Source organism: Phaseolus vulgaris, chromosome 10 (assembly GCF_000499845.2).
Source record: "Phaseolus vulgaris cultivar G19833 chromosome 10, P. vulgaris v2.0, whole genome shotgun sequence".
Classification (NCBI taxonomy): Eukaryota; Viridiplantae; Streptophyta; class Magnoliopsida; order Fabales; family Fabaceae; genus Phaseolus; species Phaseolus vulgaris.
In genome coordinates, this window is record NC_023750.2 from 2,671,623 (window position 1) to 2,693,680 (window position 22,058).

The 22,058-nt window shown below is 35.9% G+C and overlaps 1 protein-coding gene across 1 annotated transcript; it reads right to left on the reverse strand.

The window, feature by feature from the left end:
- Positions 1 to 17,475: 17,475 nt before the first annotated feature.
- LOC137818694 (disease resistance protein RUN1-like) lies at positions 17,476 to 21,493 on the reverse strand. The gene is made up of 5 exons (XM_068622258.1): positions 20,911 to 21,493; positions 19,734 to 20,814; positions 19,389 to 19,649; positions 18,553 to 19,278; positions 17,476 to 18,121 (listed from the first exon to the last, which is right to left on the reverse strand). Exons 1-5 carry the CDS (start codon positions 21,414 to 21,416, stop codon positions 17,684 to 17,686), a joined length of 3,012 nt encoding a protein of 1,003 aa, XP_068478359.1. The 5' UTR covers positions 21,417 to 21,493; the 3' UTR covers positions 17,476 to 17,683.
- Positions 21,494 to 22,058: the final 565 nt, after the last annotated feature.

The window sequence follows — 22,058 nt, forward strand, 5'->3', positions numbered from 1 at the left end:
CTCTTCCGTTTGACCTGAAATTTGTCGCGTTTTGTCCCGATTTAAGTGCATATTCTTACGTGGAATTTCGGGAAAATAACTATTGCGGGAGAATTTATCAGAATTTTCACGCAAACCAAGGCTCTACCAAAACTTGTGAAATTTCGTCCTACTTTCTGCAATTTTTATTTCGCGTCCATATTTCGCTTAAAAATTCAAACAAGTACTTTCATATGTTGTTTGCGCCTAGGTAAGGAGACACTTCCATAAATGAATCACAAAAAGAAAATACGGGGAAGAAAGGCAGGACGTTTTGTTTTCGAAAAACCAGTTTTGTTCACTCTCGATCTTGGTCTTACTAGTCCTTACTCATTGAATGTTTTCGTCTAAAATTTTTACCAAACGTTCATCACTGTGTCTATTGAGATTTGACTGAGATTTGAGCCTCAGATTCGTCCCACAAGACTGGCAATAAACTTTTTATTGATCACTGCTAGGGCTGAAAGGAAGGTTCGTTTATGTGAAACTGCTTGATTTTTTTGTGGGTGAATACTCATCCGTTTGGCCTGAAATTTGTCGCGTTTTTGTTGGGTCTATTAGTGTCTAAGTTCAAGAGGGGAGGGGTGAATTGAGCTTATAAAATTTTCGCAAGAACACACAATTTTTCAGTATTCCAGAGGCAAAAAGAACAGATTGATTTTACACGAAACAGATTGATTTTTTAGAGCAGTATTGGCACAATCTGAATTTTGTTCACTGTAAAATTGTGATCAACAGAGAATCAGAACAGAACCAGATCAGCTTATTATTGTGAGGATAAAGGATATAGCTATGCTTAGAGATCAACCAAAATTACACAACACAAGATCTCAAGAAAAATGTTCCTTTCACAGGTTTTAATGAATGGTCAGTTTGTTCACAATTCACTTAAGCCATTATATGCAGCAACCTTGTTTATGATCAGAAACCTTTAACAAAACAGGAAGAACAATTTTCACTTAACCCAGAATTAACAGATTCAATTTAAAAAGAACAGATTTAGTTCTTGACAGGATTAAGCAAAGACAGAAAAGAGTGCAGGGATGAGAATGCAAGATACACACGTTTTTATACTGGTTCACTCATACAGAGCTACATCCAGTCTCACCTTACCCCAAGGTGGAATTCACTAAAAAACAGTGCCAATTACTTACAAAACCAGCAGTTCTTGAACCCTACAAGAACACCACATACAATGCTGAAAAACCCTATTTCAGCACACCTTGCACTCCAAGAAACCCTATCAAGGAGTGACTAACACTTACACCTTTACAAAACAGAATAAAGGAAAGATTACACCTGAAAAGAAGATGCAAGAACTCAAAACCAGTAGTTCAATTTGCTGCAGAAACTGCACCAGCACCTTCACCAAGATTCAAGGTTTCCTAGAACAAGCACACTTGAAAATCTCTTTGGAAACCTTTCACAAACTCTTTTCAATCCTTCTTCTCACATGGAAATTGTTTAATCTCTGTTAAAAGCGTAATTCCTCAGCACTCTTTCATGTGAGAGAGACATTGTTTATATAGAAAACAGTTTCTAACTTCTTTTCAAAAAACAGTTGAAAAGCAGTTAAGAAAACAACAGATTCAGTTTTGAACTTAACAGATTTATTCTGTAAAAACTGCCAACTCAGCTTAACAGAAATAACTGTCTGAGTGGTACCTTTGGAGCCCTAACTAACTTGTGAAAAACCTTTCAGCACACCAAGGAATAAACCTGTTCTTTCACAGTAAAACAGATTAAAGTATAACACACAGGCCAGCTCAGCTTAACTGAAATAACGAACTGAGCTTTCCCTTGGTGCCTTAACAGAAGTTTAGAAAAGCCTTTTAACAGAGAAGAAATAAACAGATTCTTTCTCCATAAAACAGATTTATTTGTGTACTGTTTTAAAACTGTTAAAACCATTTTAAAAAGCTTTCTAAAAACTATTTAACAAAAGCCTTTTTAACAGAGAAGAAATAAACAGATTCTTTCTCTATAAAACAGATTTATTTGTGTACTGTTTTAAAACTGTTAAAAACATTTCAAAAGCTTTTCAAAAACCATTTAACCACATCATGTGCTTGATCTAGACTTGGTTAGGCATCTAGGATAGGTTACACAGCAAAAGGCAATCATACACACTTACAAGCCTAATTACATATGAATCTAAAACCTATTACAATCTTCAAAGCACCCAAGCCATTTTCTTCATCAAACACACATCAAGCCTTGGTAGGGAAGAAGCTTCCTCCAGCTTAAACAATCTCCCCCTGTTTGATGGAGACAAATTCCCTTTGCTTTGCACAGCTTTGAAGAGAGATCATGACCAAATCTGTACAGAACCATATACACAGAAAACAGGTGTTAAAGCAGAACAACAGATTTAGAAATGATATACCTGCAGATTTAACATCTGAATCATATCAGCAGCCACTGTGAATATCATCTGCAGAACCTGTACCAGGCTATTCTTAGGTTGTTCTCTAGGCTATTCTTCTCCCCCTTTGGATTCATCAAACAGAATGGGAGCACAAAATACCACAGAAACAATAATAGCCATACATAACAGTTCAAATAAAACCAATAAACCATAGAGGTTCATTACAAATCACAAAACAACTAAAAACCAGTGCAGAAATGAAACAGTACAGATTAATTCCAAATTGCTCAACAACATATAAAAGATAAAGACTTAGAAATAGGATCACTTGTTGTTGTAATAAAGCTCAGCTAGCTGCACTTGAACTCCTTCAAGTTGATCATCCAAGTGTTGAAACCTGGCGTAGGTCATCTCATAGTGTGCTTTCTGCTCATATGTGAGTGTGTCCAGCCTACTTAGCACTTGTCTTTCAAACATAGACAAAGGTTCACCTCTGTATTCAGGTGCCTCATATGCAACCATTGCATTTTGGCTTGTAGCAGCAATATCCTCATGTCCAGCAGAGTGTACTTGTGATGCATCCATGTTCTGCACTCCATCAGCATTTTCTTCTTCATTTTCTGGATCAGCAGCTTCATTTTCAGCTCTGTTTGCAGCATTCCTTCTGAATATCCAGCTATCATCTTCCTTTTGAAATCCCATCTTGAGGAGAGTGGAGTTGTCTATCTCACTTGCTGCCTTAATTGTGTCATTTCTTTCATTTGTAGTGTCAACTTCAAAGTAATCAATTAGCTTTGACACAAAAATTACATATGGAAAGCGATAGTCTGGTAACCTTGTGGATTTGAGCATATGCTCCACCATAGTACTTACCCAATTTACCTTGAGTTGATTCATGATGCAGTATAGTAAAATCAAGTCCTCTTCATGGAGAGTTGCATGATTACTTCCTCTTGGAGTAAGCTGCCAAGCAATGATGTAGGCAAGGAGTCTTGGAATGATTGTGAGATTTCCAGCATGAAATCTAGCCACTGGTTCAGCAGGATTCCTCACACAACTTCTGTAAAACTGCATCTTGTTGAATCCCTGGATTCCAGCAGTGTTCCCTTTGCTTACCTTCATTCCAGAATATTTGATTCCTCCCACATTGCTCCATATTTCCCTTGTAATCTTCAGCTTCACACCTTTCACATGGGAGATCAGATTTTTGCCATCTTGAACCAAGTTGCTATAGAAAACTTTCACCAAATCTGGATATACATTTCCAGTCATCTCTAGAAAGTTCTTCAGCTTTTGATGCTTGAGCAAGGTCTTTGCTTCAGTCAGATTTTCTTCTCTCAGCCAGGAAAATTCCAGCACTTTGGGTGCATTGACTTGCTTCCTGCTTGTCTCATGAATGTATCTTGTCATTGCTTCAGAATCTCCAGCAAACCATTTCTCCAGAATGCCTTGGTTGCTGCTGGATTTCTCCTTGGATTTCTTCCTTCTGTGTGATGAGGATGCCATGCTCAATCTGTGTTTTCCTGCACCAGTTTATTAACAAACAATTCTATAGAAAAACAGCACAGATTATTACTCAGAACAGAAACGAAACCTGTGGTGAAGCAAGTGTGAATCTGGACAGCTTATAGCACAAATGAGAAAGTGTGAGAAAGAACTGATTTGAGCAGGGTTTATATAGAATTATTAAACCAAAATTGAAAAGCACAAATTTTAATTCAGGGCAATGTAATCAGATTTTGGAAATAATGAATTTTGAAGAGAAATCAAATCCCACAGATATGCTGCAGATTTTATTCCAATGGTGCAGCAGGTTCAGGTGTGGATTCACGTAGGAATATCTTGGAACCTGATTTTGGTACATCAAATTTGTTGCATCTACACAAAATCCAATTAGTTAGGATACCCACACATTAATTTGCATGGATCTGCTGGTCAATAACCGTAAAAGCAGTCAACAATAAAGTGAGAGAGAGAAAAAAATAAATCTTTCTCTTTCCTAGTCACAGTTGTGATTTCTGAAACAGGGAACGAAACATGTTAAAACATAAAACAACAGATTGAAATTTTCACTGCAGAGGACAATTCAAGCTAATAATACCCAATTCATTTAAAAGAAAGTGAAACCTGTCTTTAGCAAGTGGTTTAGTGAATAGATCAGCCAATTGAAACTCAGTACCAATGAATTGTATATCACATGTTCCATTAGCTATATGTTCTCTTAAAAAGTGATGTCTAATTTCAATATGTTTAGTTCTAGAATGCATGACAGGATTCTTAGACAAATTTATGGCACTTGTATTATCACACTTTATAGGTATGTTATTTATCAGAATACCAAAATCACTTAGCTGCTGCCTTAGCCATAAGGTTTGAGCACAACAACTTCCAGCAGCTATGTATTCTGCTTCTGCTGTGGAGAGAGCAACACAAGCTTGCTTCTTGCAATGCCAAGAGATTAGACTTGATCCAAGCATGTGACAAGTCCCACTTGTGCTCTTCCTATCAACTTTGCAACCTGCAAAATCAGAATCTGAAAAACCAATCAAGTTCAAGGATACCTTGTTAGGATACCACAATCCAACATCCTTAGATCCTTGCAAATATTTCAGAATTCTCTTTGCTGCATTGTAGTGTGATTCCTTTGGATCAGATTGATATCTAGCACATAGACATACAACAAACATAATGTCAGGCCTGCTGGCAGTTAGATATAATAGGGAACCAATTAAACCCCTATACTTAGTTTGATCCACTGATTTTCCTGCAGAATCTTGATCCAGCTGACAATTTGTTGAAATAGGAGTGCTGATTGCTTTGCATTGGTCCATATCAAACTTCTTGAGTAGTTCCTTGCAGTATTTTTCTTGGCTTATGAAAATCCCATCCTTGAGTTGCTTAACTTGTAGACCAAGGAAGAAATTCATTTCCCCTAACATTGACATCTCAAACTCACTTTTCATGGTTTTCACAAAGTCTTCACACATCTCTTCATTTGTGGATCCAAAGATAATATCATCTACATAGACTTGCACAAGTATGATATCTTCACTTTTCTTCTTTAGAAAGAGAGTTTTATCTGAATTGCCACGGCTATAACCTTGAGAAAGCAGAAATTCACTTAGCCTTTCATACCATTGCCTAGGTGCTTGCTTTAATCCATATAAAGCTTTCTTAAGTCTGAACACATGTTCTGGATTCTTGTGATCTTCAAATCCTGGAGGCTGAGATACATACATTTCTTCATTGATGTAGCCATTTAGAAATGCACTCTTGACATCCATTTGAAATAGCTTGAAGCCTTGTATGCTGGAAAATGCTAGAAGAAGTCTGACAGCTTCAAGACGTGCTACTGGTGCATAGGTTTCACCAAAGTCAATACCTTCTTCTTGGTTATACCCTTTAGCAACCAGTCTTGCTTTATTTCTAGTGATAGCTCCATGTTCATCCATCTTGTTCCTGTACACCCACTTGGTTCCTATGGTGTTCATCTCATGCTTCCTTGGAACCAAGGTCCACACTTCATTGTATTCAAACTGGTTCAGCTCTTCCTGCATTGTTGTTATCCAATTGCTGTCTTGCAGTGCTTCTTCCAGGCTTTTAGGTTCAATCTGAGACACAAAAGCTACTGTTCTGCAGAAGTTATTGAGTGAATTCCTTGTTGAGACTCCTTTCTCAATTTTACCAATCACATTGTCAAGAGTGAGATCCCTTGGAGTCTTCCATTCTTTAGGCAGTCCTGCATTCACAATAGATTCTTTGACAGAATTTGGATTAGTAGCATCAAGCTCACTGGATTGATTCTGTTGCATAATTGTTCTTAAATCATCCATACCAGGTTCATCCACAACAGATTTGGGCACAGAAAAATCTATTTCATCAAACACAACATGTATAGATTCTTCAACAGCAAGCAATCTTTTGTTATATACTCTATAAGCATGACCATTTATAGCATAACCAATATGTATTCCTTCATCTGATTTAGGATCAAACTTCCCCAGATTATCCTTACCATTATTTAAAACAAAACATTTGCAGCCAAACACCCTAAGATGACTAATGCTAGGCTTCCTTCCTTTATACAATTCATAGGGAGTTTTCTTAAGGATTGGTCTAATCAATGTTCTGTTAAGCACATAAGAAGCAGTATATACAGCATCAGCCCAAAAATATTTAGGTAAACCAGATTCATTTAGCATAGTCCTAGCTAACTCTTCTAGTGATCTATTCTTTCTTTCAACAACACCATTTTGTTGGGGTGTCCTAGGAGCAGAATAGCTATGTATGATCCCATGTTTTTCACAATATTTATCAAACTTTGCATTTTGAAATTCTCCCCCATGATCACTACGAATCTGTTTTATCCTATTTTCATTCTCATTATGCAGAACCTTTGCAAGTTTCTTAAAGGCTTTATATGCATCATTTTTAGAAGCAAGAAACAAAGTCCATGTATATCTTGAAAAGTCATCAACAATCACCAAAGCATAGTAATTTCCAGCTAAGCTAGCAGTCCTAGATGGTCCAAACAAATCCATATGCACAACATCCAAAGCTTTATTTGAAGAAACCATATCTTTTGACTTAAAAGAAGTTCTAATCTGTTTTCCCTTTACACAGGCATCACACAATCTGTTATTTTGAAACTTTATGTTTGGTAAGCCAGAAACAAGTTCCTTAGATTTTAGCTTGTTCAAGTGATTTGTGTGAATGTGAGCTAGTCTCCTATGCCACAGCCATGACTCATCATTTTTAGATAGCAAACACTCATTTTCAGAACAACTCTTTACAATGTCAAAGAGATAAATGTTGTTTACCCTTTTTCCAGTGAACAGCACCTTACCAGAATTTTCATTTGAAATTGTACAAGTATTGGCTTCGAAATTGACCTTGTATCCCTTGTCACACAGCTGGCTAATGCTTAGAAGACTATGTTTTAGCCCTTCAACATATAGAACATTCTCAATTGTAGTTGAGTCTTTAGTGCCAACATCTCCTCTTCCAAGAATTTTTCCTCTATTGTTATCTCCATATGTGACATGCCCTTCAGCTTTGAGTTTCAGATTTATAAACTGAGTCACATCACCAGTCATGTGCTTTGAGCAGCCACTGTCTAGATACCACTGGTTTCTCCTGCTGTTTTTCTGCAACAAAACAGATTTAGCACATATGGTACCCTTTTAGTCTAGGGTCCAGCATGATTAACACCTTTCCTTAGGAAGCCATTTGGCTAAACCTTTAGGAACAAAATATTTCCTAGCCTTACATGTTCTAGATACATGACCAGATTTCATACAATAAAAACATGTTGCAGTATGCATTGTTTTTGAATTACTAAAAGAGGAAAAACCTGTTTTGGAAGGAACAAAGAAACTTGACAGCTTTTTCACATTACCTTTCATTCCAGGATTATATCCTAAACCATTTTTATTGAAAACAGCATTTTGTGAACCTAATAAGGTTTCAAGATTTTCTCTTCCCTTAGTGAAATTTGAAAGTGTTTTTAACAAATACTCAACCTGTTTTTCAAGCTTTTTGCAATTATCACAAGTTTTAATTGATGCATGCAAACATGTCAATTCAAGACTAATTAATTCAGTTTTAGCTTTGTGCAGTTCTTTTTTGACCTTTGGTTCAAGTACCTTATTTACTTTATTCAATCTGTTGCACATTACAGCCAACCTGTTTGCTTCATCATGTGTTTCCCTAAAGGCTAATAGCAGTTGATCATAGTTTTCAGAATCAGTGGAGAAATTACTTACTGAGTCAGAGTTGGATCCCTCATCATTCACCATGAAGCAAATATTTGCTTTTTCACTTTCAGTTGAAGAATCACTAGATGAGGATACATCATTATCTTCCCATGAGATATATGCTCTTCTACCTTTCCCTTTGTCATTCTTCTTGCTTGTTGATTTTTCTTTACTTTGATTGTTTGGACAATCAGCTTTTATATGACCTGGTTTACCACATCCAAAACACGTGTAATTGGAAGAATTTGAATCAATAGGTTGTTTGGAATACCTCTTTCTCTGCTGAGTTCTGTCACGGTTTTTCTTTCTAAGGAATCTGCTGAATTTCCTGGTGAGCAGACTCACAGTCTCATCATGTTCTGGATCACCTTCTTCCTCACTTGCATCATGTTCTATGGTAGTTTTCAGAGCAATTCCTTTGGCCTTCTTTTCCACTGTTTCTTGTTCTTTCAATCTTTTCAGCTCAATTTCATGTTCTATCAGCTTTCCAAAAAGTGCAGCAGTAGAGATCTTGGATAAATCTCTGGATTCTGAGATTGCTGTTACCTTAGGCTGCCAGCTCCTATCAAGACATTTTAATACCTTTATGTTGAGCTCTTCCTTCTCAAAGACTTTACCAAGGCCAATGAGGTGATTTACAATATGTGTAAATCGTTTCTGCACATCTGCAATACTTTCTTCAGATTGCATTCTGAATAGCTCATACTCCTGAATGAGTGAGTGCTTCCTTGCCCGTTTCACATCATCAGTTCCTTCATGAGTCACCTCTAGTACATCCCACATCTCCTTTGCTGAGTTACATTGAGAGACTCTAAAGAACTCATCCATATTCAGTGCAGATGTGATGATATTCTTGGCTAACGAATCATATTGGGCCTTTTTCTTCTCAGTTTCACTCCATTCAGACCAAGGCTTCTTTATTGTTTCATCTTTGACAACCTGCATAGGTATAAAAGGTCCACTGACCACTGCATCCCAGATTCCCATGTCAATAGATTCCATAAAGATCTTCATCCTGATTTTCCAGAAAGCATAGTTAACACCACCAAACATAGGAGGTCTATTAATAGATGCACCTTCAGCAAAAGGCATTTTAAACTCAGACATCATACACACACTTGAGCAAAATACAAGCCCTAGCTCTTGATACCAATTGTTGGGTCTATTAGTGTCTAAGTTCAAGAGGGGAGGGGTGAATTGAGCTTATAAAATTTTCGCAAGAACACACAATTTTTCAGTATTCCAGAGGCAAAAAGAACAGATTGATTTTACACGAAACAGATTGATTTTTCAGAGCAGTATTGGCACAATCTGAATTTTGTTCACTGTAAAATTGTGATCAACAGAGAATCAGAATAGAACCAGATCAGCTTATTATTGTGAGGATAAAGGATATAGCTATGCTTAGAGATCAACCAAAATTACACAACACAAGATCTCAAGAAAAATGTTCCTTTCACAGGTTTTAATGAATGGTCAGTTTGTTCACAATTCACTTAAGCCATTATATGCAGCAACCTTGTTTATGATCAGAAACCTTTAACAAAACAGGAAGAACAATTTTCACTTAACCCAGAATTAACAGATTCAATTTAAAAAGAACAGATTTAGTTCTTGACAGGATTAAGCAAAGACAGAAAAGAGTGCAGGGATGAGAATGCAAGATACACACGTTTTTATACTGGTTCACTCATACAGAGCTACATCCAGTCTCACCTTACCCCAAGGTGGAATTCACTAAAAAACAATGCCAATTACTTACAAAACCAGCAGTTCTTGAACCCTACAAGAACACCACATACAATGCTGAAAAACCCTATTTCAGCACACCTTGCACTCCAAGAAACCCTATCAAGGAGTGACTAACACTTACACCTTTACAAAACAGAATAAAGGAAAGATTACACCTGAAAAGAAGATGCAAGAACTCAAAACCAGTAGTTCAATTTGCTGCAGAAACTGCACCAGCACCTTCACCAAGATTCAAGGTTTCCTAGAACAAGCACACTTGAAAATCTCTTTGGAAACCTTTCACAAACTCTTTTCAATCCTTCTTCTCACATGGAAATTGTTTAATCTCTGTTAAAAGCGTAATTCCTCAGCACTCTTTCATGTGAGAGAGACATTGTTTATATAGAAAACAGTTTCTAACTTCTTTTCAAAAAACAGTTGAAAAGCAGTTAAGAAAACAACAGATTCAGTTTTGAACTTAACAGATTTATTCTGTAAAAACTGCCAACTCAGCTTAACAGAAATAACTGTCTGAGTGGTACCTTTGGAGCCCTAACTAACTTGTGAAAAACCTTTCAGCACACCAAGGAATAAACCTGTTCTTTCACAGTAAAACAGATTAAAGTATAACACACAGGCCAGCTCAGCTTAACTGAAATAACGAACTGAGCTTTCCCTTGGTGCCTTAACAGAAGTTTAGAAAAGCCTTTTAACAGAGAAGAAATAAACAGATTCTTTCTCCATAAAACAGATTTATTTGTGTACTGTTTTAAAACTGTTAAAACCATTTTAAAAAGCTTTCTAAAAACTATTTAACAAAAGCCTTTTTAACAGAGAAGAAATAAACAGATTCTTTCTCTATAAAACAGATTTATTTGTGTACTGTTTTAAAACTGTTAAAAACATTTCAAAAGCTTTTCAAAAACCATTTAACCACATCATGTGCTTGATCTAGACTTGGTTAGGCATCTAGGATAGGTTACACAGCAAAAGGCAATCATACACACTTACAAGCCTAATTACATATGAATCTAAAACCTATTACAATCTTCAAAGCACCCAAGCCATTTTCTTCATCAAACACACATCAAGCCTTGGTAGGGAAGAAGCTTCCTCCAGCTTAAACAGTTTTGTCCCGAATTCAGTGCAGATTCTTGCGTGGAATTTCAAGAAAAAAGTATTTCTTCAGAATTTTTTAGAATTTTTCCGCAAACCAAGCCTATCCTCTACCAAAACTTGTGAAATTTTGCTCTATTTTCTGCAATTCTTATTCTACGTCGGTATTGCGCTTAAAATTTCACACAAGTACTTTCATATGTTTTTTGCGCCCAGGTAAGGAGGCACTTCCATAAACGAATCACAAAAAGAAGATACGGGGAAGAAAGGCAGGACTTTTTGTTTTTGAAAAACCAGTTTTGTTCACTCTCGGTTTGGGACTTACTACGCCTTATTCCTTGAGTGTTTTCGTCTAAAAATTTTACCTGACGTTTTTCACTGTATCTATTGAGTTTTGGATGAGATTTGAGCCTCAGATTTGTCCCAAAAGACTGGCAATAAACTTTTTATTGATCACTGCTAGGGTTGAAGGAAGATTCGTTTGTGTGAAACTATTTGATTTTTTTCGTGGCTGAATACTCATCCGTTTGGCCTGAAATTTGTCGCGTTTTGTCCCGAATTCAGTTCATATTCTTGCGTGGAATTTCAGGAAAGAAGTATTTCTTAGAATTATTTAGAATTTTCACGCAAACCAAAGCTATCCTCTACCAAAACTTGTGAAACTTCGTCCTATTTTCTGCAATTCTTATTCTACGTCCGTATTGCGCTTAAAAATTAACACAAGTACATTCATATGTTGTTTGCGCCCAGGTAAGGAGGAACTTCCATAAACGAATCACAACAAGAAGATACGGGGAAGAAAAGTTAGGACGTTTTGTTTTCGAAAAACCAGTTTTTTCACTCTCGGTCTGGGACTTACTACGCCTTACTCCTTGGATGATTTAGTCTAAAAATTTAACCAAACGTTCCTCACTATGTCTATTGAGTTTTGGATGAGATTTGAGCCTCATATTCGTCCCACAAAACTAACGATAAACTTTTTATTGATCACTGTCAAGGCTGAAAGGAAGCTTCGTTTGTGTGAAAATGTTTGTTTTTTTTTTCAAGGGTGAATACTCATCCGTTTGACCTGAAATTTGTCGCGTTTTGTCCCTAATTCGGTGCAGATTCGTACGTGGAATTTCAGGAAAAAACTATTTCGAGAGAATTTTTCAGAATTGTTCACGCAAACCAAGGCTATCATCTACCAAAACTTGTGAAATTTCGCCATACTTTCTGCAATTTTTATTTTGCATCCGTATTGCGCTTAAAAATTCGCACAAGTACTTTCATATGTTGTTTGCTACTAGGTAAGGAGGAACTTTCATAAACCAATCACAAAAAGAAGATACGGGGAAGAAAAATCCAAGACGTTTTGATTTCGAAAAACCAGTTTTGTTCACTCTCGGTCTGCGACTTACTACACCTTACTCCTTGGATGATTTGGTCTAAAAATTTTACCAGATGTTCGTCACTGTGTCTATTGACTTTTGGCTGAGATTTGAGCCCAAGATTCTTCCCAAAAGACTGGCAACAAACTTTTTATTGATCACTACCAGTACTGAAAGGAAGGTTGGTTTGTGTGAAACTGTTTGATTTTTTTAGTGGGTGAATGAATACTCATCCATTTGACCTGAAATTTGTCGCGTTTTGTCCCGAATTAAGTGCATATTCTTACGTGGAATTTGGGGAAAATAACTATTGCGGAAGAATTTTTCAGAATTTTTCACGCAAACCAAGGCTCTACCAAAACTTGTGAAATTTTGCCCTACTTTCTTCAATTTTTATTTCGAGTCCATATTTCGCTTAAAAATTCACACAAGTACTTTCATATGTGGTTTGTGCCTAGGTAAGGAGGCACTTCCATAAACGAATCTCAAAAAGAAGATACGAGGAAGAAAGGCAGGACATTTTGTTTTCGAAAAACCAGTTTTGTTCACTCTCGATCTGGGACTTACTACTCCTTACTCATTGAATGTTTTCGTCTAAAATATTTACCAAACGTTCATCACTGTGTCTATTGAGATTTGGCTGAGATTTGAGCCTCAGATACGTCCCACAAAACTGGCAATAAACTTTTTATTGATCACTGCCAGGGCTAAAAGGAAGGTTCATCTGTGTGAAACTGTTTGATTTTTTTCGTGGGTGAATACTCATCCGTTTGGCCTGAAATTTGTCGCGTTTTGTCCCGAATTCAGTGCAGATTCTTGCGTGGAATTTCAGGAAAAAAGTATTTCTGCAGAATTTTTTAGAATTTTTCACGCAAAACAAGGCTATCATCTACCAAAACTTGTGAAATTTTGCTCTATTTTTTGCAATTCTTATTCTACGTCCGTATTGCGCTTAAAAAATTTACCCAAGTACTTTCATATGTTTTTTGCGCCCAGGTAAGGAGGCACTTCCATAAACGAATCACAAAAAGAAGATACGGGGAAGAAAGGCAGGACTTTTTGTTTTCGAAAAACCAGTTTTGTTCACTCTCGGTTTGGGACTTACTACGCCTTACTCCTTGAGTGTTTTCGTCTAAAATTTTTCCCAGACGTTCTATTGAGTTTTGGATGAGATTTGAGCCTCAGATTCGTCCCACAAGACTGACAATAAACTTTTTATTGATCACTGCCAAGGCTGAAGGAAGATTCGTTTGTGTGAAACTGTTTGATTTTTTTCGTGGGTGAATACTCATCCGTTTGGCCTGAAATTTGTCGCGTTTTGTCCCAAATTCAGTGCATATTATTGCGTGGAATTTCAGGAAAAAGTATTTCTTCAGAATTTTTCACGAAAACCAAAACTTGTGAAATTTCGTCCTATTTTCTGCGATTCTTATTCTGCGTCCGTATTGTGCTTAAAAATTCACACAAGTACATTCATATGTTGTTTGCGCCCAGGTAAGGAGGCACTTCCATAAACGAATCACAAAAAGAAGATACGGGGAAGAAAAGCCAGGACGTTTTGTTTTTGAAACACCAGTTTTGTTCATTCTCGGTTTGCGACTTACTACGTCTTACTCCTTGGGTGTTTTGGTCTAAAATTTTACCAGACGTTCGTCGTTGTGTCTATTGAATTTTGGCTGAGACTTGATCCCTAGATTCGTCCCACAAGACTGGCAATAAACTTTTTATTGATCACTGTCAGGGCTGAAGGAAGGTTCGTTTGTGTGAAACTGGTTGATTTTTTTCGTTGGTGAATACTCGTCCGTTTCACCTGAAATTTGTCGCGTTTTGTCCCGAATTCAGTGCAGATTCTTACGTGGAATTTCAGGAAAAAACTATTTTGGGATAATTTTTCAAAAATTTTAACGCAAAACAAGGCTATCCTCTACCAAAACTTGTGAAATTTTGCCGTAGTTTCTGCAATTTTTATTTTGCGTCCGTATTGCGCTTAAAAATTCACACAAGTACTTTCATATGTTGTTTATTCCCAGGTAAGGTGACACTTCCATAAACAAATCACAAAAAGAAGATACGAGGAAGAAAAGCCAAGAAGTTTTGTTTTCGAAAAACCAGTTTTGTTCACTCTCGATCTGGGACTTACTACGCCTTAATCCTCGGGTGTTTTGGTCTAAAAATTTTACTAGACGTTCGTCACTGTGTCTATTGAGTTTTGGTTGAGATTTGAGCCCCAGATTCGTCCCACAAGACTGGCAATAAACTTTTTATTGATCACTTCCAGGTCTGAAAGGAAGGTTCGTTTAGGTGAAACTGTTTGATTCTTTTCGTGGGTGAATACTCATTCGTTTGACTTGAAATTTGTCGCGTTTTCTCCCGAATTCAATGCAGATTCTTACGTGGAATTTCAGGAAAAAAACTATTTCTTGATAATTTTTTAGAAATTTTCACGCAAACCAAGGCTATCCTCTACCAAAACTTGTGAAATTTTGCTCTATTTTTTGCAATTCGCATTCAAGGTCCGTATAGCGCTGAAAAAATTCACCCAAGTACTTTCATATGTTTTTTGCGCCCAAGTAAGGAGGCACTTCCATAAACGAATCACAGAAAGAAGATACGGGGAAGAAAGGCAGGACGTTTTGTTTTCGAAAAACCAGTTTTGTTCACTCTCGGTTTGGGACTTACTACGCCTTACCCCTTGAGTGTTCACTCTCGGTCTATTTGTACCAGATGAAATGTTGTGACGACTTTTATTTTGGTTTATAAAATTTGTTGGGAAGAGATCAAGAAGAACATATATAGTCACATAAAGTTATTGATATTAGGCAATCAACGCTTTTAGAAGGTAAGGGGTTAATGGATAGTGTGCTTGTGGCCAATGAAGTTCTAGAGGAACTGAAGAGAAAAAAGAATAGTTGCATATTCTTTAAAGTGAATTACGAGAAGGCCTATGAGTCAGTAAGATGAGAGTTCATCTACTATATGTTAGGAAGGTTAGGTTCTTTGTGAAAGATGAATAGTCTGAGTAAAAGCATGTTTAGAATCATCTTCGATGTCAGTATTAGTGTGTGGGAGTACAACTTAGGAATTTAAACCACAAAAGGGGCTGAGACAAGGAGACTCCTTAGCACATTTCTTGTTTCTTATAGTGGTAGAAGGATTAGTACGGGTTGTAAGAAAAGAAGTTGAGAAAAATATGATAGAAAGTATGGAGATTGGGGATAAGTTGGTTAAGGTGAGAATATGTTACAATATGCGGATGATACACTATTTTTTTGTAAAGTCAATAATCAAAGTGTGTTTATTATAAAGGTAATCTGAAACTGCTTTGAATTAGCATCTGACTTTAAGGTAAATTTTCTAAAGAGTAAAATTGGAGGGGTGGGAGTCAATCACAATTTGATTCAATGTTTTGCGGAAATTCTTAATTGTGATGTGATGAAAATACCATTTAAATATCTGGGAATGTTAGTTGGGGGGGTGCCACAAGAGATAAATTCTAGAGGATGTGGTGGAAAGAACGAGGAATAGATTGGGTAGATGGAATGATAAATTTGTATCTACGGCAGGTAGGATATGCTTAATTAAATCAGTGTTTTCATCTCTCCCTGTGTTTCATTTATCTTTATATAGAATGCCAATAATGGTGACAAATGAGATAGTGAAATTGCAGAGAAAATTTTTATGGGATTGATGTTCGGAGGGTAGGAAAATAGCATGGGCTTCATGGGAAAGTAAATTTGATGATATTATAACTTGGGAGGCAGGAAATGGGATGGAGATTAGTTTTTAGGAAGATAAATGGGCGGATAATGAAGAACTAAAAAATAAGTTCCCGAGATTATTTTCTCTAAGCACAAACAGAGATTTTAAGTTGTATTAGGTTAAGGAGTGGAATAATAACAATTGGTTATAGAAGTTAGAATGAAGAAGGAATTTATTTGAGTGGGAAAAGAACCAAGCGCATCAACTCGCACAAGTTTTGGAAGACACAAGTTTAAACATGGAAAAAGACGATAAGTGGGTATGGAAGGAATGAGAGACATCAAATTATACGGTTAAATCAACATATAGAATCTTAAAGGGCGAAGTAGAAGGGGGAAGGCATGTCCATGTACGAGAATTTTTAGAGGATTAAGGCATTGCCTTCAACGTATACCACAACATGAAGAGTTTTGGAAAATAAGATTGCTACAAAGGTAAATTTAGAAAGAAAGACGTGGAATAATTATGGTAAGTAATATTGGTGCTATGCGTGGGGAGGACGATGAGACAATGTCATTTATTTTTGAAGTGAAGAGTTGTTTGACTATTACGGATATGTTATTAATATGTGTTGTGAAATAAAATGGGAAATGGTTTATTGGATTATGAAGGAAAGAAGAATTATGGTAAGTTATACAGTTTATGGTTGAGAGGGGTGGTTAGATGCAGGTACGTGCCTAGTTCATTGTAGCACTGATGGTGTTGGTGGAGTGCTATCATCATGGTGGTGATTTGAGAAAAGAAAGGGCATCGAGGATCATATCTTTCAATGCTTTTTTTCTGGTGAGGATCATAGGATGGAGATTTTGTATGATTATCTTTTTGTTTTGTAATAGGGTTCAACATTTTAAAATGAATTATATTTATTAATTTTTTTTGATAAAAAAAACTTTATATCAGAAAAATAAAAGCCTAAACTAATTGTCAATAAAAAGTACACATTTGAAATATTTTAACTATTAGCGGTATTTGTCTACATGGTTATTTTTTGAATTTTTTAAAGATTATATTTGGACATATCAAATGAATATCAATTTATAAGAATTAATTTTAAATTAATTTATAACAAATTAAAATAATTTGTAAGATCATGACTATATTTGAAAAAAATTAGTTGAAAATTTAAAATAATTTGGTGACTTTACATAACTGAAAACTATAATGAAACTTATAAATGTAAATTGAAAAAAAAAATGAAATACTTTTAACCGCCAAATTGAAAAAACAGAGAGTACATAGCATATAGCAAGGCAAAACACATAACAAATTATCGAACCGCAGCTATCTTTATTTCATAATGCAATATTTTTTACGAGATTTTCTGAATGCAATATTATATGCTAAAAAGGGAATAGAATTGACAAAAAGTAACAACAAATACAATAAACAGTTCAAGTAAACAAGGTGAGGAGTGAGAAAGAGGGTAAAATAAGTATGAATCTCTTAACTATGAGCTATACAAAGAAAAACAAGGAAAGGATCAGAAAAAATAAATTGCGACGAAGGACACAAGGACTAATTCCATAACTCAAAGTTCTCAAAGAAGATAAATGACTTACTTGTACTCACATTAGAGTTTTCTTTATGAATTTAAGGAGAGATTTGTTCTTTGGCACAGGCTCCTTTTCTAAGTCATTTATAAGATAGACAGTTGTGTTCTTAACCACCAAATCGTGACCCAAACTCACAAAAATCTCCACCTTGTCTCCTGATCCTAAATTTGACATCATGTCAGGCCAATCTTCATTATTGAAGGAAATTACTGTGCCATGGTTGTGTATCTGACATGTGCACTTCGTGTAATTAACAATTAAGACAGTAGTAAGTTCAGGTTCAATGATTTCGAAGGTTGATAAATAAACTACACACAAAGCCATTCCCTTCACGACACGATCTTGAGGCACAGTGAAGGAAACAGAAGGTCCATCACCCATATGGGCCAACCAATAAGGATCATTGTCACCTGGGAGAGAAACATCACATGACTCACTGCTTGCAAATACCTGTATCATGTCATAAAGAAGGACGTATGTTTAGTTAAACAAAAATGTTATACATGATTAAAACAAATCTGGTTAATAGTTTTGTTGTGTGTATATATATAGATATATATATATATATATATATCACCATCATTTTTGGTATGCATTTCTGTTTTTGTCTCTCTTAGTTTATATTTCAACAATCATTGGGAATAAAGCAATCATGAAGCTAGTAAAGCAAGAAAGTGGAAATCAATTTGGTAGTACTTAGTATAAGCATAAGGACTTGGTTAGTTGATTACTAAAATCAGATACTTTTAGATGAACTCATGGTGCTAAAAGTTCAGTATTGTAGTTTCTACTAGATACTTCATTAGGATTATTTTATGTTCTCAGAAATAGTAGCTAAAATGATGGTTAAAGTAATAAACAAAGGAAAACTAGAGAAGAACCTTAGGTATGCTATCGCTTAGAGTATTGAAGAATTCTTTGTATCTTCCAATACCAGTCAGAAAAGACTTGAGGTGATTCTTTGAAATTGCTGATTCTGTAATATTTCCACCATATTCGACCACTATAGTTTTTACTTGTTCAGATAGATGAAACTCGGCGTCACATTCCACCAGAACACTTCGGATTTTGGCAAGGCTTCTAAGAAATGCTGCAATTTCATCCCAACTATTATCCTCCATATCCATGAAGGGATGAGTATAAGATAGGGGATTCATTGTTGGCCACATCCGAGACCGAATGATAGAAGGAAAAAGATTATGTGACAATTCCTCACATCCACGTAGGAATATATATCCAATGCTTTTTGGGCTTACAATTGTAAAAGGCAATTGTTTAGTAACTGTATTTTCAGCCATTATAGTTATCAAGGATTTCAATCCCACTATATCTCTTTCCATTAAGTCAATCTTCGAACAACCAGATAAAATCAAAGTTTTTAAGGATTTCAACTTATATATCTTTCTGGGGAGATTGCTTAGATTTGTACAGTCCTGCAAATTTAGCAATGTAAGATAGCAGAGACATCCAATAGATTGGTGTACTTTGCATAATCTTGGACAATCTTTGAGAATGAGCTGTGCAAGACTTGGTAGTCCGGAAAAGTCAGGGGTTTCTATCAAGTACTTGGAGTGACTAAGATTAAGGACTTTTAGCCACTTCAAAACCTTCAAGAAGATAGTGTTTGATAAAATATTAGAGAAGTAAACGAGAAAACGAAATAGTTATAAGTGGAAACAAATAATGATTTTAAAAGAGAATGACACTTAATAAAAACCTGTGGTTCTTTCCAAACGAAACGAAGAAGACTGTGTTTTATTTCAATGGCTATTGGATAATGCTGATAAAAGTGGTTAGGTAGGTATTCTGAAGAAAACCCTCGCAAACTGATCCATCTCAGATTCCTAAAAAGGTACTCAGAATCTCCAGCGAATTTCAGCAGTCTTGATCGGTCTCTTACCTGTAAAGGATAGCGTCCGAAGAAATCTCTTCTGGTAGGCAATGTCTGAATGACTTTTGTGCACTTAAATGAAAAGAGCTAAGAAAAAGAAATATATTGCACATGAGAAAGCAACCACTTCCAAAAGAAGTTTCAAAACCATAGACATAAGGATGTTCTTACCGTATTCTCAGACAGTGAATATCTTGCATCCTTATCAAACCACAATTTACTGTTCTCAGGCTCCTTTCCTGAAATTTCACGAATAATTTTTCTTCCCATTTGTCGTAGCAATGAATGCATTATTAATTTGTTGTTCTTATTAATTTGTATGAGACTATGCTTTATGAGAACTCTTATTCCACTATCTGCGTCTATTCCACAGCCATTTAGGATCTTCGTAACATAGGTTCTGCTCTTACCAACAAAGGAACAACATACATCAAGAAATAAATCTCTTTCCATTTGATTGCGTAAACCGTCGAAACTTATTTTCAATTTCCCTTGAACATCGTGGTGGGGAATATTGGCTAATAGTAACAATACTGAATTCCATTCTTCTTTGGTCCTTTCATATAAATAACTTCCAATGACTTCAAGAGTTAGGGGTAGTCCTCCACAATACGAAACTACTTTTTCTGCAAGGAAATGGTATTTTTGTTTTGGTTTTGGTTCTCTAAATGCGTGCCAACTAAGAAGCTCAAGGGACTCGTTTGCGTTCATTAACTTTACCTGAAAAACAAAATCAGCTTGCTGTATCCTCGGTAGGTTTTCAGGTATTGTTGTAATGATTATTACACTTCCTCCTCCGAACCAATGACGCCATTCCCATAGTAATTCTCTATTAAACTCAGGCGCATCGTCAAGTACAATGAGTACCCTTTTCCCAGAAAGTTTTTCCCGAATCATACTTCTTCCCATCTCAAAGCTATCTATCTCTACCTTTGATTTTAGGACATCTGAAAGGAGTTGTTCCAGTAAACGAAGATTCCCTCTTCTTTCGCTAACTTGTCCAATATCTTCAATGAAACTTTTCTCCGTGAATGGATCGTGAATTTGATGGTAGATGGCTTTCGCAAGGGTGGTTTTACCAGATCCTTCTTGTCCATATATGGCTATGCTACAAACTTCCGTGGATTTATATTTGATAGTTCGAATTAGATCCTCCATGTGCGAGTGTAATCCAACTGGAAATTTAGTAGCAGACAATACTGGTAGATGAAGAACGGTCTTAACAATTTTGTCCACTAGTTCAGCATCACTCCTTCAAGTTCAATACCAATCATGAAAGAAGTCATGTCATGTATTACCAAAAATTAAATCACAAACTTAAAATATGGTGATTGAGTGAGTGATTTACCTGCGATTGCTCTCATCCCATCCAAATAAATTTGCAGCTTTGGTGAGTGCGTGGCTCCACCTGGACATGCCATTCTCCAGTTGTTGTCCTGAGAATGCTTGCTCTGCAGTTGCTTTGAAGGCTTTTCCAAAATCACCCATCTGAAGACGTACATCAGATGGCTGAATTTCGTAATAAACAGGCAGAAGATGCCGGCAATAAGTTTGGTGCCATTTGATGATTTGTTGAAGCTGATGAAGACACCAAGCAGATTGAGAATAGGTTTTGGTGAAAACAACAATTGCTATACGAGAGAGATTGAGAACAGGTTGTTGGATGTGAAGTGGGTTGTGTGCATTGGGGTGGTGAAGGAAAGTGGTGAAGCCAACAGCAGAGAGGGCAGAATCGAGATGAGAAACAAATTTCTTTTGGATGTCTTCGCCATTAAAGTTGATAAGCACATCGTACATCTGCGGGAGTTTGGACGATGAAGACTCCAATTCCATGGAAGAAATTGATGACGTCATCAAGTGTTAGAAGAGAAAGCAAGCAATAATGGAACACAGTCAAAAATATGATCTTTACAGACACAAAACCATTCAAAGTAGCCAAAGATTAATACATTTGCTTATAGTCGTGGAAGCGCGTGAATCACCGAAAAAGTCAACACCTGAACCACCGAAAAAAATATTACACTAGTAAGTATATTATTGTTCTAATTATATTCTGTTTTTTATTTTAAAATATTATGTTTTCTCTCTTTTTATGTTAGGCACGTATCTCTTTAAATTTTAAGAGAATAAAAAATAAATTTTCTTTCCCTATTAACGAATATTTAAAGAGGCCACTGTAATAATGAAAAAAAAAAATAGAAGGTATAAATACAATTTAGATAAATGTCACTACACCTGAAATTATTTTTTAAATAAATAAAATAAAAGAATTGCACGTCAGTTTACTAAAATTTAGGAAGTTTATTATCATTTACTAGAAATACAAATGAGGTGAGTGTAATTGATTTTATTAAGACAAAGTAAATGTAATTTTCCCTTTTATTTTGAAATACAAAATTATATGGGCATATTTTTATAACATTATTTCAATATCATTATCTTAGAATTATTAAACAAACATTTTTATTGGAAATTAGCTGAAATGGATGACAAATT